The 22,529-nt window shown below is 59.1% G+C and overlaps 7 protein-coding genes across 7 annotated transcripts; 4 read left to right on the plus strand and 3 right to left on the minus strand.

Moving 5' to 3' along the window:
- The first annotated feature begins 307 nt into the window (after positions 1–307).
- GGTG_06562 (hypothetical protein) lies at positions 308–2,592 on the plus strand. Its single transcript, XM_009224381.1, has 2 exons — positions 308–1,613; positions 1,728–2,592. The coding sequence occupies exons 1-2, from the start codon at positions 576–578 to the stop codon at positions 2,016–2,018; spliced, it is 1,329 nt and encodes a 442-aa protein (XP_009222645.1). The 5' UTR covers positions 308–575; the 3' UTR covers positions 2,019–2,592.
- GGTG_06563 (hypothetical protein) lies at positions 2,517–7,948 on the minus strand. The gene is made up of 3 exons (XM_009224382.1): positions 6,891–7,948; positions 5,441–6,411; positions 2,517–5,365 (listed from the first exon to the last, which is right to left on the minus strand). The coding sequence occupies exons 2-3, from the start codon at positions 6,252–6,254 to the stop codon at positions 2,982–2,984; spliced, it is 3,198 nt and encodes a 1,065-aa protein (XP_009222646.1). The 5' UTR covers positions 6,255–6,411; positions 6,891–7,948; the 3' UTR covers positions 2,517–2,981.
- A 2,569-nt stretch (positions 7,949–10,517) lies between these two features.
- GGTG_06564 (acetyl-CoA carboxylase) lies at positions 10,518–13,668 on the plus strand (the record flags this gene model as incomplete). Its single annotated transcript, XM_009224383.1, has 1 exon — positions 10,518–13,668. The coding sequence occupies one exon, from the start codon at positions 10,518–10,520 to the stop codon at positions 13,614–13,616; it is 3,099 nt and encodes a 1,032-aa protein (XP_009222647.1). The 3' UTR covers positions 13,617–13,668.
- A 2,294-nt stretch (positions 13,669–15,962) lies between these two features.
- GGTG_06565 (hypothetical protein) lies at positions 15,963–16,432 on the plus strand (the record flags this gene model as incomplete). Its single annotated transcript, XM_009224384.1, has 2 exons — positions 15,963–16,042; positions 16,116–16,432. Exon 2 carries the CDS (start codon positions 16,157–16,159, stop codon positions 16,430–16,432), a length of 276 nt encoding a protein of 91 aa, XP_009222648.1. The 5' UTR covers positions 15,963–16,042; positions 16,116–16,156.
- Positions 16,433–16,696: 264 nt separating this feature from the next.
- On the minus strand, positions 16,697–17,127 carry GGTG_06566 (hypothetical protein; the record flags this gene model as incomplete). The annotated part of the gene is made up of 2 exons (XM_009224385.1): positions 16,697–16,826; positions 17,087–17,127. The coding sequence occupies 2 exons, from the start codon at positions 17,125–17,127 to the stop codon at positions 16,697–16,699; spliced, it is 171 nt and encodes a 56-aa protein (XP_009222649.1).
- A 777-nt stretch (positions 17,128–17,904) lies between these two features.
- Positions 17,905–20,202, plus strand: GGTG_06567 (hypothetical protein; the record flags this gene model as incomplete). Its single annotated transcript, XM_009224386.1, has 4 exons — positions 17,905–18,971; positions 19,049–19,187; positions 19,260–20,138; positions 20,200–20,202. The coding sequence occupies 4 exons, from the start codon at positions 17,905–17,907 to the stop codon at positions 20,200–20,202; spliced, it is 2,088 nt and encodes a 695-aa protein (XP_009222650.1).
- Positions 19,050–22,479, minus strand: GGTG_06568 (AP-2 complex subunit mu-1). The gene is made up of 3 exons (XM_009224387.1): positions 21,612–22,479; positions 20,246–21,550; positions 19,050–20,183 (listed from the first exon to the last, which is right to left on the minus strand). Exons 1-2 carry the CDS (start codon positions 21,946–21,948, stop codon positions 20,571–20,573), a joined length of 1,317 nt encoding a protein of 438 aa, XP_009222651.1. The 5' UTR covers positions 21,949–22,479; the 3' UTR covers positions 19,050–20,183; positions 20,246–20,570.
- Positions 22,480–22,529: the final 50 nt, after the last annotated feature.

A 22,529-nucleotide genomic window follows, 5' to 3' on the forward strand; every position in this document is an offset into this window, starting at 1 on the left:
GGGTCGTTTCCGTTGTGGAAGGTCAAGCCATCAGCAGCAAAGGCGTGTCATGCATCGATAGCCCATTATCACATCATTTGCTCCTTTTATATCATGATGCGTTGGGCGAGACCTGCGTGATACTGTAATGATTAATCCACCTTGACCCGCCTTGGAGAGCTTCGGGGTTGGAGACCAGACACTAGGTACCTACAACGGAGGGCGGGGCTACCTAAACGGGCTGGACCCAGAAGGCAGTTCCGCTGTTTGGAGTGCTCGAGTTCATGGTCGCCTTCCACGGCGTCACCCTCTCTGCAGATGGTACCCTCTCGTTTAAGCGTACTTGGCGGGGCTCGAGGTTGAGTGAAGGTCGCAATGCTTAGCTTCAGAAAAACCTCGCCAAATTGGCTGCGGTGTGTCGCTGCCGCTGATCGGGCATCTACACAGTAGCTGTGAGGCGAGTGTGGCTTGGCCTGTCCACCAGCCACAAGGCCCAGCCCAGCCCAGCCCGCCTAAAGTGCGGACCGCCAAACGCTGCCAGACAGAAGCAGCTAAAGCAGCACGAAGGCCCCGTTCTAGCACACCCCTCCACCACGATGGCGACCGAGGATGCGCGCTACCGGCAGAGCACGCAGTACCGGCTGTGGTCCTTCTCGCCGGGCAAGCTCGCGAGCCTGCGGGCGCAGACCAACGAGCTTGCCGCCGCGAGCATCTCGGCGCGGCTGGCGGCGGCGCGCAGCAGCGGCAGCGGCGCCAACAGCGACTCGGGCAACGGCAACGGCTCCGGCTCGGTCGCCGCCACGCCCGCGCCGCTGCCCGACTTTTTAACCCCGGCCGATGAGCACCAGCTGCTGACCTTCTATACCGTCATGCTGCTCAAGGCCGCCACCTTTTGCGAGCTCTCGAGCGACGCGCGCGCGAGCGCCGCCGTGCTGCTCAAGCGCTTCTACGTCACAAACAGCATCATGACGTACCCGCCCTCCACCATGATCAAGACGGCGCTCTTCTTCGGCGCCAAGGCCGAGGGCCACTACCTGCGCGTCGGCCGCATCGCCGACCGCATCAAGGGCACGACGCCCGAGGAGATACTGGCGGGCGAGTTTCTGCTCTGCGAGGGCGTCCGCTTCGCCTTCGACGTCCGCCACCCCTTCCGCGCCCTCCAGGGCGCCTTCATGCAGCTGCGCCGCTGCACCGCCGACCTCGACGACGACGCCCGCCTCGGCCGCGCCCACGACCGCGCCGGCGCCGTGCTGCGCTTCAGCTCGCTCGTCACGGACGTGTACTTCCACTACACGCCTAGCCAGATCATGATGGCCGCACTGTCCATCGCCGACCACGGCCTGCTCGAGCGCCTGATACAGGAGACGTTCAAGCGTGGTGGCGGCAGCAGCAGCAGCACCGCCACGCCGCTCGCCGAGGACGGCGCAGCCACCCCCGCGACGACCGCCGACGGTGCGGCGGCGGTCCAGCCCGGCGGCAAGCCGGCTAGGAGCGGCAGGGCCAAGAAGAGCGAGCTGGAGAGGGAGCGGATATTCGGCGCCGAGGTCCGCGAGAAGGTCCTGGCCACCATCGCGGCCTGCCGCAAGATGCTCGAGACGGAGCCGCCCGAGAGAGAGGACGAGTACTACGGCACGGTAAGTCGGAACACAGCGTCCCACCACCACCACCACCACCACCACCACTATGTAAAATCTCCCACCATCTTACCGACGCTAACGGGCAGCGGCACCCCATCCTACCACACACAGCCCCACGAGGCCACCCTCTTCAAGCCCCTGCAGCGCAAGCTCAAGAAGTGCCGGGACCCGGACCGGCACGACCTCGTGGCGCTGCAGAAGGCGCGGCGCGAGCGGGCGCTCAACAGCATCGACAGCGATGACGAGGGCCCCGGCGCCCGCCCTGGTGCCAAGAAGGCCACGGTCGAGGACGACGGCGCCGTCTTTGGCGGGCCCATGCTTGCCGCCGCGGCCGCGGGGGACTCGAGCCGGGACCCCAAGCGGCGCAAGGTCAGCAACGACCCCTTTGGGCCGCCCCTGTGAAGGAGGCTCAGACTGGCTGGGTGTGGCCGTGACCGAAATGAGGGAGTACTTGGAATCATTTGCTTTGTGGACTCGGCCGGCCCCCTCAGATAGGCCCTTGTTTCCACGCATGGTGTCTCGACTAGAGGCTCGACCTGTCCTCTGCCTCTAGCCACACCGGCCATATTGACCACATACCTAGGTAGGCAGGCTGGAGCCGCCGGTCGCAGTGGATGGTGGGGGAATCGATGCCCCCGATGGCTCAGGTCGCACGGCCCACCTGCCCGATGCTGGAAGCAGCATGGAAGACATGGCTGCGTCCATGTGGCCATCTTACTGTGGGAGAAAGGGGAAAATCAGTGAGCGGTGTTGATGACGAGGCTATCTAATTCACGGGGTTGGACCCAGGTATATCCAGTACGCTCAAGCTATAACTAGATGCCTCGCTAGCGGGGTCCCTGAAAGGGAGCATACGAATTTATGGGAAACGGAAGGAATGGCTGGCTTTGTTCGGATATTCTGGCAATGGCCGACGGAGGACAATAGATTTGGAATTAAATAATCTACGAATTATGCCCCGACGCTACATACTCACCACAGCAACCTCCACAGATATCTCGTCAGCCTGACATTAGATAACGGCTTCGTGGAAACGAAACCCCTGGAGTTGCAACAACAGCCGATGGCATGGCACATAGTCTTCCTGGTTCTGGATGCATCAACATAGAGGTAGGGGTTACAAAAACCGGAAAATTAGTGGGGAAACAGGTAAATAAATGCTTTAACATGACAGGGAAGGGAGAATCTTGCCACAAGACAACATTGCTAATATGGTATGCTTCACATGGCTTCCACAGCGAAAATCCCTCAACACTTGTTTTTGGAGGAGCACTCTCCGTTTAGTTAACCCGCAGAACAGCCTCCCTTCCGTGGTTTTTCGAAGGGGGCGGGGAGGAGCGAGGCCGCCATGGATGGCCTTCTTTCCTACACAAACTTATGCTCCCTGAGGAGCTTTTCGAGCTCCAGTACCAACCCCCTGATCTTGTCGCCATTGGCCGTGCCCTTCCACCCACGGGCCGTTCGCAAGATGGCCGCTGCGTTGGCTCTGAAGTGTTCCCGCACCAGGTCCTCCCAGATTCCTGGCTTGTGGGCAAATCCCGATGAAGACGAAGGTGTAGGCGATGGTGGCGGCAGGGCCGGGACGCTCAGGTTGATGCTAAATCCGGAGCCAGAACCAGAGCTCGGGCCGGAAGCTGATTTCCCGACAGATGGGGGCTTGTAAAGGGCGAGCCTAGGAGGGGCCACGGCGGGACATAGGCCGCGCAGCCACGACATCATGGCGTACTCGAGCGTCATCTCGCGCATCCGCGCGTTCTCACGCTCCGAGTCGTTGGGTTTGGGATGCAGTTCGTGACCAGGCTCGTTGTAGTAGGGTTCCTCGCAAAACACCATGGCCTGGATAGAGACGAGAACCTGCAGCAGCGTCGAGCTGTTCGGGTCCCATCTCTGGCCCTCACCCCAGGTGCCCAGCAGACTGAGGCATACCAGGCCGTTGTCGTAAAGGTTCGGGTTGAAGCGCACGCGCCCGCCTCCAGTCGTCCGGAAGCGCAGCTGTGGCGGCTGGTATGGGTAGTCGGCGCCGCAAAAGAGATCAAACTCGAACAGGCCGTTCTCGTAGGGGGTTCCCCTGGGGCCGGCGATCATAACCTTATACACGTCCATGCGCGAGGCGCAGAGTCGGACGAAGATGCCCTCGGGGAGGCCGGAGCGTAGCGTCATGTGGTCTTTGATCAGTTTTCTCATACGGCCTTTTGGAAACGGGGTGGCCCGGTTGGCTAGCGCCGCCGCTTCTGAGTGATACGAGAAGAACCGTATCATGTCAGCCTCGGGGATTTCATTCACACGGTTGGCCTCCCACCAAAGGTGGTATGCCCGGTGCCTTCGCCCCTCTTCTTCAGCGGCCGTGAGGGCGGTGGTATTGATCGGGGTACCAGCAGCTGAGATGGTGGCAGAATTGCGGCTGCTGCCGCTGTTGCTGTTGGTTTTATTGTTGCTGCCGCTGCCGCTGCTATTACTGCTGGGCGGGGAGGTCTCGGACCCGTTGTCGCTTTCTCCGGCAGTCGCTGCTACAAGCCCTGCCTCCTTCTCATCTAGTACGACAGCCAGACGACACATGCGTTCGCACACCTCTAGCATTTTTATATCCTCTTTGGATTTGAACTCGTCGCTGTGCGCGAGAGAGTGCGCCAGGAGGACACGGCACTGCGACACGAAAGCCCCGATCAGGTCTCGCAGCGACGTCGTCTCTTCGTACTCGGTCGTTGGCGGCGGCGTCGCGGCTGCTGCAGGCTTGTCCAAGGTGTGTATGGAGGCGCAGACCGTCTGCTCGCGCTCGGGGTAAAGCCTGGTGCGGCGGAATAGCATAGCAGCCGTGGCCGGGTGGCGGGCGAGGGCAGTCAGCAGAGCGCAGAGGGCGCCGTAGAGCTTCGACCGCGCTGCGAGCTCGTCCATTGCGTGGTTGCGAAGCAGATCTACGCACATGGGCATCAGTGGGCTGCGCCGGATCATGAGTTCCACGAGCCTCGGCGAGATCTTGTTGAGCCGGCATTCTTGGCCCTCTGTGGCCGGCACCAGAACAGCCAAGCATCCAAGGTACTGCTCCTGGATCCGTTCTCTCTCCTCCTGCTTGGCGGACCGCGTCAAAGTCGGTGTCCAGGTGCGGCTGTCGTGTCGCCCATAGCCCGTACCCTTCTCAGGAAGGCCCACCGACTTGAGGCCGGAGAATCCGATGCTAGATCCCCAGAACATGGATGACTTCCCCTTGCTGGAGTCGGTTGGGGTAGGTGGTACGGCTGTAGCCGCTGCCGTTGCTATTGCCACCCCCGAAGTGCCGCTGCCGGAGGCGTTCGCCTCTGCATGCGCTAGCACCGGCGTGGCGGGTGCGGGGTCAATCATGTCCCACGCAGGCGACAACGAAGGTGAGGGCGATGGCGGCGATGCAGCAGTGGCAGGCTCAGGGGCCGGTGTCGTGTCGCTCTTAAGACCGAACGGCAACAAAAGCCTCGAGAACCTCTGGTAGCCGGCACCGGCGAGCGAGGCCCGATGGGAAGTGGGTGAGGCAGGGGGCGGCGGCTTATAGTCGTATCCGGCGGAGAAAAGCCAGATCATGAACAGACGCCCCTGGTCGCAGTGCCAGTTGACGCGAAATCGTTTGCCGTGGCCCTCTGTCCAGGCCGATGTGGTCTCGTCCACGGCAGCGGTCTTGCGATCGACAGTCTCACCGCAGCCTACGCAGGTGAGGCTGTTGCATCGCTGGCAGAACATGGACGAGTGAACAACGTTCTTGACGGATGTCGCGTCGTGCGGCGCTGTGGGCGTTGTGGTTTGTGTCTGTCAGCCTCGCTGTGTGGATGTACGTTCCAAGCGCCAAGGGGTAGGCAAACCTTGGGCGTTCATCATCATGTCTTGGGTATGGCGGACTACGCTGTGATCTCCCACATATATGTCACTTGCGCACTTGCTGCAGCGCACCGAAATCTGACGACCGTACTGTCTGAGCTCTTGGCATTCTTTCCATCCACTTAGAGAGGCCGTTAGCGTAGCTTGGTGTGCTGAGCTCGCGCTCGCCCTCAAACGCTGCCTGAGCCTGGTACGCCTTGAAGCGGGCTTGGCAGTTGCCTGATTGGCCTGACCGGCATTTGGCAAGTGAGGGCTGAGATCATGTTCCAACTGAAGCGCCAGGTGCTCGCCCTGCTGAGCTTGCTCCGTTGGCGCCGAATGATAGCTGGCATTGTCATCCGACGGGTCTTGGTCCTTCTCCTGGACGAGGCCATTACTCTCGTGGTTTTTGGCAACCATGCTGGAGCCTGCTTGCGTTTGCGTCTGATTCACACTCCCGGATGGCTTCCCCGTGCTCTCGTGACTTTTACTCTGAGAGGTGGCAGTGTTCCCAGGAGCTAACGGGATTGATAGGCCAGGCGCTGCCTGTACCGACAAGGGCTGCTGTGTAGGTGCTGAATGGGATGCTGGCGTGTCTCCTACCACGATTCCAGACATGCGTGTAGATGAAGAAGTTGACGGGCCCGTCGATTCTGGGTCTAGACCCCAAGTGGAATCATGAGCGTGTGTCAAGGCTCTGGGCTGGCATGCCTCGGTGGAGCCTGTACGGACCTTGGATCCCAGCCTGTTAGTAAGTTTATGGAAGGCATGGGAAGGTTTGATATTCCGGAGCTTGGTTCGCAGCGATTTCGGTTCCATGATGACGGTTCCTCTGCGTAAGGGGATAGCAAACGGTTTGGGAGGAGAGTGGGCGGCAGCAGGGTGTTTTGTTTGTTTGTTTATGTGGTGTCTCGCCTGCGGGCAGTGAGATAGTGGTAGAAGGTGGCACGGCTGGAGCCTGCGTGGAAAGGCAAAGCTAGCGAAAACGTATTAATACAAAAACGTTCCGTTACGCACACGGATAGGACAGAGCATGTAGGTTGAAAGGATAGTAGGAGAACCAGAGGAGGAGACATGATTGGTGATATCGCAGCTAAGCAACTGCGTCCATAGAGCCGGCGGGGAGATGACAACAGTGGTGGCCAAGGAAGGGCAAGGTAAGCCCTAGTGGGCGCAGTAATGACGAAAAGGTCGACTTAATTGAGGCAAGCAAGGAGGTCAAATTCGCCGTCGACAAGACTGCGCCGTTCGAGGCATCATCACCTCCCAAGGTTTTCACAACAGAATATGTATTATGGATGACGGCAAGAACCCCATTTGAAGAAATATCACAGGCTGTGTTGTTGAGTGACGAAAATGAAAAAGCAAGGGGAAAAGGAGGGCAGGATGGAAGAGAGCACGTGTGACAAGAGAGCAGGGTGCAATCCTGGAAGACGAGGCGAGACTGGCACTTACCTCGGGCAGCCTTCTTCTGTAATGATTTAGACCTATTCGGGAGAGACTGATAGTGAGATCTGGCAGCTCTGCGGCGATCGTCGCCGAGATTGACGGCTGGCTATGCCCCCTTCTTGCCCAGTCGTTTGGCGGCGGCTAGGGCTGTCGTTGGAGGATGGCGAGGCGGGGAGAAGAATGGAGCAGACGAGCCAGACTTCGCACAGGGTGACGACGGCAGCAGCGAGGGACAAGAGCTGCAGTACGCGGACAGGTTGAGAGGCACAGAACGCCTCGTCCTGCGTCGGGCTTGAAGGCGGTTTTTGGGCGGGAGGGGCTTGTGTTTGTTTGGGCTCAGCAGCGTGCCCCGAGAACAGCACGTGCGTGTGCACTTGTCCTAGCCAAGTAAAAAGTCAGCATGCAGTCCCGAGCCCTTTTCGTTTTCTTCTATTTCTTCTCCGGGGGCCGGACGATGCATCATGCAGCTACCCACAGCCAGTCAGATGGAGGTGGAGACGCAAGCAGACCAGGCGCCCAGTGCAGCAGCTACTGGGAGTTACGGGCACTGCTCTGCCAAAACAGACGGTCGGACAACGCGCGTCAATCGAGGCCGTTGAGACTGTCTCCGAACAGCGCGACGGTTGTTGCCGGCGCGCGGTGCTTCTCCAATGCTGGTCTGGGGCAAATGTTGGCCAGAACAGGCAATGGTGAGTCTGGCCCAGGGCCGCTCTGGGCTGGATCAGGAACGGCGACCAGCTATTTCGCGAGGGTGCGATGACGCTCACGAGTCTGCTGATAAGATCTGATAGGGGCAATTTGGATTGGATCGGAAATGGTGTCGAGAGGAGTGTCGGAAGAAGTATATTTGGTCTGGTGGTAAAAGATGGCGGCGGGCAGGCAGCTAGGGCGGTAGGTTAGGGGTGTTCAGGTGACGATCCACAGGGCCATGTATCTGTTCGTGGCATCGTAAAGTGGTGTGTTAATCAGCCGTTGAAAATGGAAGGAACTCTGCTGTTGCCTGCATGGAGCTGGAGGTGGGTGCCAGCTTCCCATCGGGCTGGCTGGATTATAATCGATGGAACTGGGAAGCTCCAGCTCCAGCCCCAGCTCCCAGTCGCGGAATCCCAACCGACAAACACCCCCCCTCAACCATCAGACGGGCATGCAAGCTCGCACCCGAGCACGAGCGGCATGCTGGCGATTGTCAAATGATGCATTCTCACCCCCTCGTTGTGATCAGAAGGCCCGGGCAACACCACCAACCGTCGCCAGCTCGTAGCCCGCCAGACCATTGGGGACCATTTGGGATGGACCTGTGTTTCCCTAACCTAACCCAACCTCCCCTACCGAGCACGCGTGTCTGACAAAGCTGCATGTCTCAGACGCCCGGCTTGTTAGAGGCCGCAGAGGTCTCGAGCACATGCGCTTCTTCTGCTTTTCGCCCCCTCAATCCAATTCCTTCGGTGTTTGGCTGGTGCATCCAAGCACCTGCCCAGGCGCAGGCAACCAGGGCGCCGTCTTCGTTACCTGACCTACCCTGAGATTTTCCCATCGCCGCGGGCCTTTCGGAAACCTCCGTATCCAGGGACAAGCTCGAGCCGTCCGACATGGAATGACGACGGAAAACCTGCTTCTCAAGCTACTCAAAGGGCTGCTGGACAGGGTGGCCGCGTGCCAAGACCACCTCAGCTGCGGCTCCATCCAGATGGAGTTTAGCAGATGGTGCAGTTGACGTGGATGTCCTCCCTCGTCACACGCCGGCGCGGTCGGTAGCTTTCGTTTTCCTTGCCTTGCTCTCCTTAGGCATTTGTTTGTTTGGCTCGTGTGCTGTTGCTTTGCCACACTAGCGCAAAGCACGCGCCCTTATCCCTGCTGTCAGGGGTCTCGCTGGCCCAAGGGCGGGGAAATCCAACCTACAGAGGGACAGTCGAGCCTGCCTGCCGCTTGCCGCCCTTCCGCCCAACCACAGCGGTAAGTAAATACGTCAATCTGCTTGACAGTGACAAGGGGGCACAAGTCGTGCGAACAGGAGAGGGCTCGAAATGGCGGATTAGCGCCAAGCAGCAAAGCCAAAGACGTACGACAAACCCTCAAAAATCACATGGCTTTTGGGCTTGGCACGTGGCTACAGTTTCGACTATTGAATTTGTCCTCGTCTAGCTGAAATGACCAAGCCTCTTAATAATATCTTGACATGTCCCCATGCCCCATACACATTGCTTCCCCGCCTTCGTCGGACCAACATTATTTCTGGGCACTGTATGTAGGCAGGGATAACTTTCCACCCTGGCCCCCTCGACCTTCCGCCGCCATCGCCGCCGCCATCGCTGCCAGAGACGTAGACATAGTATGGTATCAGACCACTGCCCGATATTAATAAGAAGAAAGCCCGATAGATAACTTATAATGAAGGATTGTCGATTCAGCGGCGATCATGTGCAGCCCAGCCAGATCTGAAGCAACTTGCCGCGCATATTAGTACATTGTAACTCGCACATGGCAAGACATTTCTCCTATAGTAGCAAAGAAGATAGTGTTTGGCTATTTGCGCCCCGCGTTTATATCAGTAGTACTGAGGAACTTGCTGTAACGCATCGCGGTCTACACTGCCCTGGTCGAAAACGCTTGCTTGAGGCAAGTTGTTTGCTGTTGAGGGGAATTTATCAACAAATTGAGTGTCATGTCGTCAGTTAAGAAATATTATCCTTAACTAGGAGCTGTAATGAAAGAGCACGGAGACAGCAATCAAGAGATGCCACCTTATGAGAGACTGAGCTGTCGACATGGCATAAGTCTCGGAACATCGACCGCTGGTGCTAAGATAACAGGTGGTTCTATCTTATATAGTTTGGGTATGTAAAAGACCGTAAATGTTTGGCCTTCGAGGGGGTTATTGTGTTCTGCCATGATTAGTGAGGTTGGTACCCTGAGAAGGCAAATACAGCATCAGTATCGCGCAACCTCTATATCTGGGAACCGGAAGCGTTCGTATAGTTATTTTTTATTGTAGACTAACACGCCTTTGTCTGATATGAGTGACATTGTGGGATGCTCGACGCTCGCCCTGTATGGGTTAGAATAACATAAAACATGCCTGACTGATCTGTATTGAAATGATTGCATGGCTGATTATGGGGAATCGCCGTGGTTTAGAATTTCTGTGAACGAAGTTTTTATTCCAAGAGACGTGTTTTGATAATTACCTGCCCACTTGGTGTGCGACTAGGCAAAATCTCATCAACTTTTGGGGTTGGGGCAGCCGGCTGAGAGCATAATGAATTTGTCATTTCTAATATCATCCGTTTGGCTTGTCGGGCTGCTATACACCGAGCCGACGTCACGTCAAGCCGGGTTGTTCGCCGACGGCAGTCCCGCCTCCTTCCTATTTCATCCGGATACGCTGGGGTAGACAGGGGTGCGACGACGATGAGGGGCCAGTACCAACTTGGCAGCAAAGCGCCTTATCAAGCCCCTCCCCTCAATGGCGCCTATATCCATGTGACATTGGAATGGATGTCGAGCCTCCACTACCACTGTTGCATCTCACATGAGTATTTAGGCAGATCGCTCGTCCGGGCGACAAAAACAAGACAAAAAAAATGCCAACGACGCCAGACGAGCCCCAAAAGCTATTCCCTTGGACGACCAGGTATGGCTGATTGCATCGCTCCTCGGTCTGGTCCGCGCCGGCTGCTTCAGGCAGTTGGCCTGGGACTCATGGCCCTCGGAGGCACCACAGCAGCAAATGTGGCTGCGGACCCGGGCCCCGGCGGCACGGCACCTGTGCGGCCCTTCCGGCTCGACCAGGTCCGCCTGGGCGATGGGCTGCTGCAGGAGAAGCGCGACCGGACGAAGGACTTCCTGCGCGAGTTCGACGAGCGGCGGTTCCTGGTCCTCTTCAACAAACAGGCCGGACGGCCCAGCGCGGGCGGGGTCGCGGTGCCGGGCGGGTGGGAAGATGGCGGACTGCTGAGCGGCCACTGGGCTGGACACTACATGACGGCGCTCTCGCAGGCGTACGCCGACCAGGGCGAGGAGGTGTTCAAGGCCAAGCTCGACTGGATGGTCCAGGAGCTGGCGGCCTGCCAAAAGGCCATCACCGCGAGGATGGGTGGCGGCGGCGGCGGCGGCTCCGGCGGGCAGCAGCCAGGAAACAACGAAACCGTCGGCCGCGTGGCTGGCAAGTTCGGCAACGCCCTGCAGCTGAACAAAGAGGCTCAGGGGCAGCAGTACGTGACGCTCCCGCAGGAGACGGTCAACCAGCTGCGCGACTTCACGTTCGCGTCGTGGGTGAAGCTGGCGTCCAACCAGACCTGGAGCCGCCTCTTCGACTTTGGCAGGGACACGACGGTCAACATGTTCCTGACGCCGCGCGCGGACCAGCCCGGCTTCGCCCCGCGGTTCGCCATCACCACCGGCGGCTCCGGGCAGGAGCAGCAGATCAACGGCAAGATAGCGCTCCCTGTCGACGAGTGGGTGCACATCGCCGTCACCCTCGAGGGCACCACGGGCATCATGTACGTCAACGGCCAGGTGGCCGGCACCAACGCCGGCATGGCTTTGAACCCGACCAGTTTGGGCAACCCGGGCAATCGCTGGATCGGCAGGTCCCAGTACGGGGACGCGCCGCTCAGCGCCGCGGTTGACGAGTTCCACGTCTTCAACCGGGCGCTGAGCGCGGCCGAGGTGCGGTCCCTGCAGGCTTCGGCGGCGGGCACGACGGGCGGGGGAAACATCGCGTGGTACCGCTTCGACGAAAACGGCGGGACCACGCTGGTGGATGCCTCACCCAACGGCCGGGACGCCGGAATCGTGAGCGACCGAGGGTCTGGGCCTTCGGCCTGGGTCCCTACCCACCCCGGCTACCTGGGCGCGCTCCCCGAGGACACGGTGTTGAGGCTCGGTCCGCCGCGCTGGGCCATATACGGAGGCGACGCTGCGACAAACACGTGGGCGCCCTGGTACACGCAGCACAAGATCATGCGGGGGCTCTTGGACGCTTACTACAACACCAACAACACGCAGGCCCTCGACGTGGTGGTCAAGATGGCAGACTGGGCGCACCTAGCCCTGACCATCGGGGACAAGAACTACCCGGGTTACACTGGCAACCTGACCAGGGACGACCTCAACAGGATGTGGGACCTCTACATTGCCGGCGAGTCTGGCGGCGCAAACGAGGTTTTCCCCGAGCTCTACGAGCTCACCGGCGACTCTCGCCACCTGGAGACGGCCAAGGCGTTCGACAACCGCGCCTCCCTGTTTGACGCTGCCGTGGAGGATCGCGACATCCTCGTCCTGACCCGCGACAAGAACCCGGGCCCGCGCCGGACCGACCGGCTGCACGCCAACATGCATGTCCCGCAGTTCATCGGTTACCTGAGGATCTTTGAGCAGAGCAGAGAGCAGGACTACCTGGACGCGGCGCGGAACTTTTACAGCTGGGTGTTCCCGCACCGGCAGTTCGCGAGCGGGGGGACGGGCGGCAACTACCCGGGCTCCAACAACAACGCCGAGATGTTTCAGAACCGCGGCAACATCGCAAACGCCATCGCCGAGAACGGGGCCGAGACGTGCACCACGTACAACATGCTCAAGCTGGCGCGCAACCTCTTCATGCACGAGCACAACGCCACCTACATGGACGGCTACGAGCGCGGCCTCTTCAACATGATCGCCGGCTCCCGCGCCGACACGGCCACGACCGCCGACCCGCAGCTCACCTACTTCCAACCCCTGACCCCGGGGGCCTCGCGCGACTACGGCAACACGGGCACCTGCTGCGGTGGCAGCGGGCTCGAGAGCCACACAAAGTACCAGGAGACCGTCTACCTGCGCTCGGCCGACGGCTCCGCGCTCTGGGTGAACCTGTTTGTGCCCTCGACGCTGACGTGGGGGGAGAAGGCATTCTCGCTCAGGCAGGACACGGCCTTCCCGCGCGCCGACAGCACAAAGCTCACCGTCACGGCCGCGGGTGGTGGGGGCCCGCTCGACATCAAGCTGCGCGTGCCGGCGTGGGCGCAAAGGGGGACAGTCACTGTCACCGTCAACGGCGAGGCCGACCCGGCCGCGCAGACCCCGCTGCCGGGGACGTACCTGACCCTCGCCCGCGCCTGGCGAGCGGGCGACACGATCGAGATGCGCATGCCGTTCCGCGTCCGCGTCGAGCGCGCCCCCGACCGGCCCGATACCCAGGCCCTGATGCGGGGACCGGTGCTACTCCAGATCGTCGGGCGCCCGCCGGCCACGGGCGGCGCCAACAGCGGCTACTGGGAGCTGTCGCTGTATAGACATTTGAAGCTGGACGGCGACTACGGCCACGCTGCCGTTGTGGCTACCGGAGGCGGCAGCACCGACGCCGTCTTCAGCGTGGCCGCGGCGGCCGGCGGGCAGAAGCTGACGGCGCGGCCCTACTACGTGGGCGACCGGCAGGCGGCGTCGTCCTACTTCCGGCGCGTGGAGCCGCGCGTCGTGTTCGGGCGACTCGATGCCGGCGTGGCCAACCACAAGCGCAACAACGGCCTGCCGCGCTACGACGTGCCGGTCCAGGGCGTCAGCGTCCCCGGCACCGACGGGCCGACGTTCCTGGACGTCTTGTGGGATAAGGCCCCGTTCGGCGGCCACGCCGCCTTCGTGGCCGCCGTGCGGGAGGTGGTCGCGCAGTTCGTCTCGGCCGGTGTGTATTCGGTCGAGGAGGGTGAGGGCATTGTGAGGACGGCCGGGCAGGCTGAGGCGGAGCTTGCGGTATAGTTTTTATTATTAATCTGTCCCCCGGCGTTGGAATATTTATGAGGATTACAGTACCCTTTATCTACTTTGCCGTTTCTAATGGTTTTCTTTCGTTATGTTCGATGGAGCTGCAGCCGCTTTGGGGGAGGACAAACGCCAGACCCAGCCCTTAGCCCCAGCCTATCACTCGTTCAATGAGCGCTGCACCGCGTTCCCCGTTCCCCAACTCGCCAATGGCTCTCCAATCAGCGGCCTGGTCAACATCAAGGTGCTCAATATGAAGTCGAAGCCTGTTGTGTCTCACTGCATGCGCCGGCCCAAGGCTGTGGGGGCTGACATTTACATAACCGTTTGGGTTGCTTGTCGGCTGACCCCGGGCCGCCTCGCCCGCAGGCTTCATCAGCCTAGCTAGCGCATTCATCATGGTCGCCAGCTTCGCCATCGGAACGTTTACTCAGCAGGCCGTTCAAACGATTCTGTGCCCGCGTCTGGGCGCCGCGCGGTGCAACACCCAACCACCGTCGGTGCGACATTAGACTATAGGGTTCCAGAACGCGGCGAAGGAGCGCCGTTAGGGCAGCTTGTCTAGCCACAAGCCACCGTCGATTGCGGTCTTGGGGCTGCTGTGGACAAGTCCGACCAGATGGCTCTACCACCAAAGACGGATTTCTTGTACCGAAAAGTCCGATCCCAATGCCTCGTTCGATTGTAGAGCTTTGGGCTCAATATCTTCGTGGCGAACACGGCCCCCCCTTGTCCAAAAAGCCTGACAACCGCTTGCTGGGCGCGTGTTGTACTCGCGGGCCCATCATACCAAGGCCTGTTCCACCTGTAGGAATACAACAAGAACAGCAGCGTATCTGCGGTGAAGGTGGGGAGTTTGTCAGCCTGTGGTTATTAAAATACGCGACCTACCCCCGGTTCGCGACGTGATATGAACACTTATCAACTTACCCGGCCGTGGCAGCAAGAACCTCGAATGGTCTGGCGACTGTCCCCCACTGCATGAAAATGAGGAAGATGAGAAGAAAATCAGTGATAGTTGCCAGCTTTTTGTGCAGCTAGTCGCCCATTGGAGGCAGAATCCACAGTGGCAGGATAGGCATGAAGACAGCAGCCACGAAAACAAACACGTTGGCTGCAATATTGACTTGTCCGTCTGGCCCAGATATGATGGGATCGGTCACAGATTCAGCCGATTTACCTCTCTTTCGACTAAATCTCATTTGAACAGACCGGGCCTTGTACACCAGTGGCGCAAGAACATACTGCTCCAGCAGTCGTCGGAAGAATGCTTTTTTGACGCTGGAGGGAGATGAGGTCTGGAGCATTTAGGAAGCGTGTCTCCGCCGTGTTGATCGGTTCCGACTGGTTGGATAGCCACAATCGCATATTGTTGATTGTCAGCGGGCTGCATAAGGCACCATCTTCAAGCCCATGTATGCGGACAATAGGTTATCTTGAATTCCGCTTCCGCATTAATTAGTAGAGTCTCAGTGTAATGTGCTGTCTTGATGAGCATATGGAAATTACCGTAGGTTCCCAACCTCGATGTCAGGTCGGCCAGGATAGCTTGTCTCTCAGGACAAGGATCGGCTCTAAAAGTTGAGTACACTGCTTCCTCTGTACTGAGCCTGTGGTCGATAGCGTCCAATCTCTCCTCCAAGATAGATATCTCGTCTTGAAGCGCTAAAAGCGTACGGCAGTGTGTTTTGTCGAAGCGACGCAGCGCAAAGAAATCATCGTCTGAGGACACAACTCGTGAATTCTTTATAGCCGATGGTTTTCCTATTTCCAATTTTGCTTCAAAATTAGTCGATCATGTTCATAATAGAAATATTTGCGGTGGGGGAGTGATGCAAATCCCACTTTGGGCTGTTGAGCAAATCGGGTTTCAAATTTTGCGCCTGCCCGTCCATTCTGCCCAAAATGCGCTGTCGTGCCCGACGAGATGGGCAACGAGGCAGAATGTGGGATAGCGGGATTTCAAGGAGCGGCAGGCGGTCAAGAGCTCCGGGTTCATCACTCCTGCTTTATGTGCAGAAAACCAAGGCGCCATGCACTGCCGTGTTTGCATCACAGCCAGTTATCAGTTTTCAAACTGGTCAGGACTCCCAAGGTGCCACGTCACCACAGTGGCCGCTGGCCCGATTGGCAGCTCCTCTTCCAGAGATAGGGTTTAGAAGGCCGGCGCCTGCCTCATGCAGGCGCACGGTCGATAATGTCCTTCTGGGACATCACCAAAGGGTTTCTTCCGTATGAGAAAACCGGTGTGGAACAGGTAGAAAACGCGCGCCACGCCTGCTATTAAATACCTAGCTTCCAGCTAGATACGATTCCGAAAGGCTTCGCTCCTTTGCGCTTTCTATTTTTAACCCTTTCATACAGTATTACTTTACTAAAAAAGAAAACTCCCCGCACCTTTAATCTTCATCTACTCGAACTGGGTATGTATTCTTGCTACATTTCCTTTGAGCTTTTAATCCGTGCAAAGAAAAATAACTTATTGCTGCTTCATAGCCCTATAAGCAGACGTTGCAAGTTACGCGGGGTAGTTAAACATGTATTTCCTTGTTGCCCTCGCTGGCTTTTCCAACTGCAACATGCCTGAGTCCGACTGGGGCAAAGTGACACCGGTCAGCCCGAAAGCAACCAGCGATCCCACCCCTAAAGTGCAGCCTGCACAAGAAGCACAGCCCGAGCAAAGCGCAGAGTTTGCGGTAATGGTTCCTCAGCTTATGTCAGTCTACGACGCAATTGACTACTGCAGAGCATATGGGTGCTACAAGGAGGGTAATCGTGTTTGGTATCTGGAAGAGCTGACGTACTTTGTTTAGATGCGAGATGGATGTGATGCATGGCCGGTTTTCTATCGGCTGGCTAGCCGATTAGGAACACCGCCACGGACTGGCACAATGGAACCGTGAAGATGTGTGCGGTTGTCGCAAGTGCTGACATGAAGAGTGTGGCTGGAAGGAATTTTTACAGTGCTTGAATAGATATCGGAAATAGCAACGCAGCAACTCGGCGCACAAACTGTGGGAACCAGTCCCGATGCGTGTCGGAGATTTATGTCATTGCCCTCAGGAAGGGCGCGCCCATCATTTCCACTTCGGACTTCTTGGCCGCACTCGGATCCTGTAGGGCGCCTCGTGGTGGGCGGAGGCGACAATCTTACCGGGAACCCGGGCTGTAAGCCACCACCAGGTCCAGAGCCAAGCCCTGTGCGCCCTGTCGGATGTCAGAAATCGCACCGCAAAGAGACATATTCTGTGGGCGATGTAGCCAGCAGAATGGTTGGGTTGGGGTGGAGCAGCCCCAATACTGAAGACGTGCTCATCACGCACGAGGGCTCCGACACATGATACGTGGGGGTCCGACTGGCATTGCCCGGCCGCGGCGTGGTAGTCTGCTGAGGCTCTGCTTACAGCATCACGAAGCCGTAGAAAGGGTAACGTTAATGGCTGTGTGGCTTACAAGCCCTCGCACACAAAGATCGATTCTGCTCGGGGCCGAGGCTTGCTCCCGTCATATCGTCATAATAAGCCACAATCTGCGACTGGAAGCACACGGCCAGAACTCGCAAGCCTGGGCGGCGTCTTTGTTTCGGATGTCTCCGGCTGATATCTTTTGTGGATTCCTGAGGGGTGCTCAGAAGCCTGGCGCTGGGCTTCCTGCGCGCTGGTGAACATGCACATATCCGCTCGCAGCGGTGTGTAGCCCCTGATCCGGGGCAGGAGTGCGAGTACGACGCGAAGAAAAGCGAAGGACGCCTGCGAGACTTCGCAAACTCCGCGACTCACCTTTCCGTGGTGCTCGGTGCTCGGCGCTATTTTCCTTTTTGCTGACCTCCCTAGGCCCCCGGTGTGACGTCGTTCGTCATCACAGACGAGCAAGGCTGGCAAGAGGTTCACCTCGCACACTCCCACATCGAGGAGCATCTTGAGCACTTGACCGCGTTATCCCTGAGAAGACTTCCCGTGACTCAGCTCAGCCCCTGTTGCCTTCGTGAGACGCCTGGAATATTGGCTTCCTTCATAAAGTAGGGCCTTGGCAGGACCTTGGGAGCCGAGAATGGCCGCGATGTCTCCATAGCACCGTTGCTCTTGTGTGATGGATCAGTATCTCACGAATGGGGCTGAGGAGGAGTTGTGAGGGCATATAAATAGGGCAGGGTCATATCCAGATCTCTCCCGAATCCGACTTGATCTTCACGCTCGAGCGCCCCTGAGCATCATACCCTTCTCCAGCGAGCCGTAAAGCCCGCCCACACTCGCTCCAGACACAAGCAGAGCAGGCAGCCAAGAAGATGAAGTCCATCCTCGTCGCCGGCCTCTTGGGCCAGCTGGCCGCCTCGTCTCCTTCCCCGGCCTCCCTGCCGGTCCAGATCGAGACGCGGACCGCGCTCGACTCGCACCTGGCCAACATCCACCTCTCCGTCAGGGACGGCGCCGCCCTGGCCGCCCGCTCGCCGCTGAGCTTCACGTACGGCTCTTGCGCCTCTAAGCGCGAGGCCGACGCGCACCACGTCATCGCCCGCACCGCCGCCACCGTCGCCGCCGACGGGAGCAGGCTAGTGTGGCGCATCCCGACGGAGGCGCAGGCCCGCGGCTGCATCTCGGCCTGGGACACCGCCACGGGCGCGCTCGTGGGCCGCAGCGCGCCGCAGGAGATGCACGCGGAGCGCAGCCGGCGCCGGCGCCGCAGCCTGCGGGCGCGGGACGGCATCCACATGAACGCGACCAACGGCATCGACGCGCACGGCCCCTGGTTCGACGGCGTGGCGCTGCTCGAGGGCAAGAACCTGAGCGCCATCGATGTGGAGAAGGCAAAGGCCAAGAAGGTCGGCATCGTCGGCGCCGGCATGTCGGGGCTCATGACGTACCTGGTCCTCAGCCAGGCCGGGTTCAAGAACCTGGAGATCATTGAGGCGTCCAAACGGCTCGGCGGGCGCGTCCACACGACGTACCTGAGCGGCGGGCCCTTTGACTACTCGTACCAGGAGATGGGCCCGATGCGGTTCCCCAAGACCATCGAGCTGGAAGGGCAGACGCTCAACATCACCGACCACCAGATGGTCTTTGACCTGTCCGACGAGCTCAACAGGCTTAACCGCGGCAACGGCAAAAACCTCACCATCGACTGGATCCCCTGGTACCAGAGGGCCAACAACTCGCTGATCTACAACGACGACATCAAGCTGCCCAGCGGCATCGCGCCCACGCAGGCCGAGATCGACGCTGACCCGTCCCTGGAGATCAGCAGGCCGTGGGATCCGTCTACCATCGCGGCCGCGGAGGCACGCAATCCTATCGTTGACAACTACGAGTTCATGGCCAAGGCCGCCAGGAACATGTTCCGGGCACACGCCGAATTGTGAGCAAAGACAGCCGGTGGTCAGAGATCAAGATAGGGGAAACAAATACTGACGTCCGGATTTCTACGCTACCTAGTGTCAAGAATGGCGTTGGCTCCCTCCCGGGGCCCGGCGACCGCTGGAGCGAGTTCGCCTTCATGGTCAACTACCTCGGCCTGAGCCTCAACGATACCAGCATCCTGGCAGGCGAGGGCTCCGAGAGCTTCTGGACCGACGTAAGCAGTCGCCAAATCCCCCCCTTTTCTTAACCCTCGTCCCACCTTCACCCCTTCTCACACCATCTCTAGATCTACGACGAGCTCTACTTCAACGCCGCGACCTGGTCCACCATCGATGGCGGCCTGAACCGGCTCCCGCTGGCCTTCGAGCCGCTCGTGGGTGGGGCCACGACCTTCGGGCGCAAGATCGAGCGCGTGCGGCGCGACGCGGCCGCCAAGACGGTGACGCTGCAGTGGCGCGACAAGCCGACCGACACCGAGTTCAAGTCGTCGACGTACGACTTCGCCGTCGTCGGCGTGCCCTTCACCGTCGTCAAGCAGTGGCGCTTCAGCCCGCGCCTCGACGCCACCATCACCAACGCCATGCGCCAGATGCCCTACGCCGACGCGTGTAAGGTGGCGCTCGAGTTCAGCGAGCGCTTCTGGGAGACGCGCCTGCCCAAGCCCATCTACGGCGGCTGCTCGACCACGACCGACATCCCCGGCATCGGCACCATCTGCTACCCGTCGTACAACATCAACGGCACCGGCCCGGCGTCCATCCTGGGCAGCTACATCTTCGACAACCACTTTGGGAGCAGGTTCGGCGGGCTCAGCGAGGCCGAGCACGTGCAGTACGTCCTGGACGCCATCCTCGAGATCCACGGGCCCGCGGCCGCCGGCCTGTACACGGGCAAGCACGACAGGGTCTGCTGGGAGATCGACCCCCTGCAGTCCGGGAGCTGGGCGAGCCCGACCGTGGGCCAGCACGAGCTGTTTATCCCAGAGTACTTCAAGACGCACGACGGTGTCGTGTTCGTCGGCGAGCATACTTCCTATACTCATGGCTGGATTGCCTCGGCGATCGAGAGCGCTCTGAGGGGCAGCGTGCAGCTGCTTCTGGAGCTTGGCCTGGTCGACGAGGCCAAGGCTGTCATCGAGAAGTGGATGGCTCGGTGGATTGAGATTGTAAGTCAACCTGAATTGCCTGTGCCAAAGAGCATACGATCGGTGCTAACATGTCTTTTAGTAATCACCTTAATGTGGGGTCGAGCCGGGAATTGGAGGGAGTGTACCTAGACAGGTAGTCATTTCCCGGAGGTTGTTGCAGATTATGGGTGGAACTTTGGAAACCAGGATAATACACGGGTTTTGGTTTATTTGTCGACTGTTTCAATTGTTATGCCAAAGTCGAAGTAATATAAGCTGGCTGACATAACAATAACGTGTTGTTGATATGGCCTGGTTCAATATCACCTGTTTATACCAATAGAACCCGGGCGGAAGCCTAACAAAGACGAGAAAAGACGAAACGCCGCGCCATGCCGCAGAAGCACAAGACACAAGGAGACTCACTAGGACAGACGCGATTTCTCGTCTACCTTGGAACTCAAATGGCGGCTAGAAGCGGATCTCGTAGCTTCCAGCCCTGGTCATGTACCTGACCCACTTGACGCTGCTGTAGTTGCTCTTCTCAAAGACCTTGAGATAACGCACCAGCAAGCCGCTGCTAGTGAACATGAGCAGGCTAAAATTCATGCTCAGGGGCGGGCGGCTCCAGGACTTCTGGTTGGTCATGTGGGTGAGCTCGGCCTCGGCCGAGAGGACAAACTCGGCCTGACCAGCAAAGCGGCCGATCTTCCAGACGATGTTGTTCTCGGACGGCTCGTACTTTGCCTTGCCCTGGGTGCAGCGCTCCGATATGCGGGCCGTGTTGAGCGGGGTGGGGATGCGCACGACGACGTTTGTGGCGAAGAGCTTGGGGCCAAAGTTGGCCTTGACGCCAATGCTGTACTCCACCTTTGTCTTGCCGACCTCGTTAACGATAGCGTGGACCTTGAAAGGGAGGTTGACGTTCTCGGTGGCGCGGTAGCGCATCAGCTCGAACTCGCCGTCGGGCGGGACGAAGGAGATGATGCGGTCCGAGTCGAACTTGCCGAGCTTGACGCACTGGTGGAACTGGCAGTCCTCGAGCGTGACGCTTCCGGCGGCGGCCTTGGTGGCCTTGGTGCCCATGCGGTTGCCGCTGGGCAGCGACATCATGCCATCGCCGTCGAGCAGGAGGCGGTCGTTGAGGCCGAACTTGCACTCGGGGGTGCCCGAGAGGTATGCGCGCATGATAATCTGGCCCGTGACGTCGGCGCGCAGGACGGAGCCCGTGGCGGACATGAGGAGGTTTACGTCCTCGATGACGTCGACAAAAGCCTCGTTCTTGCGGTATTTGACGTCGGCCTTGCGCCACGAGAGCGCACCCGTGGCCTGCATGGTTATCTTGGCCGAATCCTCCGGCCGCGCCCTTTCCGACTTGACGCCCTCGGTGGTGATGTACATCTTGAGCGTGTCCGTTTCTGTGTTTTGGGGGTAGCCAAAGTCGATGATTTCTGGAAATCAAGGGTTAGCGCTGGGAGTAGAGCGGGTGGCCGAGGTAGAGAGAGACCGCACCATCAAGCAGCTCGTAGACAAGCACAAAGTTGTTCTTGACGGCCTCCTCGTCGAACTTGCCAAAGTACCCCCTCCCCAGCTGTATCAGGCGGTACAGGAACTCGAAGACGAGGGCGGCATTGGCGTTGCTCTTGGTAATAGCCACCAGGTAGATGTTCTCGTGCTTTACATGGCTGAAGGTGGTGCTGCCCAGCGTCAGGATGGGCGAGCGGACCTGGGCGTTGGAGATGACTTGGATGCGGAAGACGTCGGCGAGGCGCGGGCGGCAGTCGTTGCGGAAGGCGCGGAAGATCAGGTTCTCGCCCTTTTGGTTGAAGATTAGGATTCCGGACAGCATCTTGGCGGGCCCTGTCGGCAGTCACGCTCGGGTCGGTCGGGTCGGGGCCGGGCAGGGTTCGGAGGGGGGTGGCGGGCTGAGGTCGACCGGCGATGCTGCAGCGGTCGGGTGGTCCATCGATCCGCCTCCAACACGGATGAGCTCCAGCTCATGCTCGCGGGGCAGAATCCCAGCGTCTAGCCAGGATTGGAAGGCGGTGTGGATAGGGAGTGGCAGCACAGTGATTGCAGTATACACACTGTGGTTGCCAATTCCTCTTGCGGAGCACAGCAATGAGAGATGTGAGATTGTTTTATGATTTCATCATTTTGTGTCACTGTCCCTCGCCTGTGTTCGCCACCTGGTTCTTTCTACTCTAATGGATGACATTCTGTCAACGTATTGACGGTAAAAAGATCATGAACGGGATAGCCGACCTGAACAAACACAGCATTACCCCCTTGCAATGAATCCTGGCTGCGCCTTCGCTTTGAAGCATCAACCCCCTGATCTCGCCCCTACGTTAGCACGTCCGGATCAAAAAAAAAAAAACGGAACACTTTCAATTTTGCGGTGGTATGCACTGGGGCGAAAAATTGAAA

This window comes from Gaeumannomyces tritici (genome assembly GCF_000145635.1).
Source record: "Gaeumannomyces tritici R3-111a-1 unplaced genomic scaffold supercont2.3, whole genome shotgun sequence".
In the NCBI taxonomy this organism is placed as follows: domain Eukaryota; kingdom Fungi; phylum Ascomycota; class Sordariomycetes; order Magnaporthales; family Magnaporthaceae; genus Gaeumannomyces; species Gaeumannomyces tritici.

Coding starts and splice junctions, on each gene's coding strand:
- GGTG_06562 (XM_009224381.1), top strand. CDS start 576: ATGGCGACCGAGGATGCGCGCTACCGGCAGAGCACGCAGTACCGGCTG. Junction 1,614..1,727: donor AGGACGAGTACTACGGCACG/GTAAGTCGGAAC, acceptor TACCACACACAG/CCCCACGAGGCCACCCTCTT.
- GGTG_06563 (XM_009224382.1), bottom strand. CDS start 6,254: ATGGAACCGAAATCGCTGCGAACCAAGCTCCGGAATATCAAACCTTCC. Junction 5,366..5,440: donor CATGATGATGAACGCCCAAG/GTTTGCCTACCC, acceptor CAACGCCCACAG/CGCCGCACGACGCGACATCC.
- GGTG_06568 (XM_009224387.1), bottom strand. CDS start 21,948: ATGCTGTCCGGAATCCTAATCTTCAACCAAAAGGGCGAGAACCTGATC. Junction 21,551..21,611: donor TGTCTACGAGCTGCTTGATG/GTGCGGTCTCTC, acceptor CTTGATTTCCAG/AAATCATCGACTTTGGCTAC.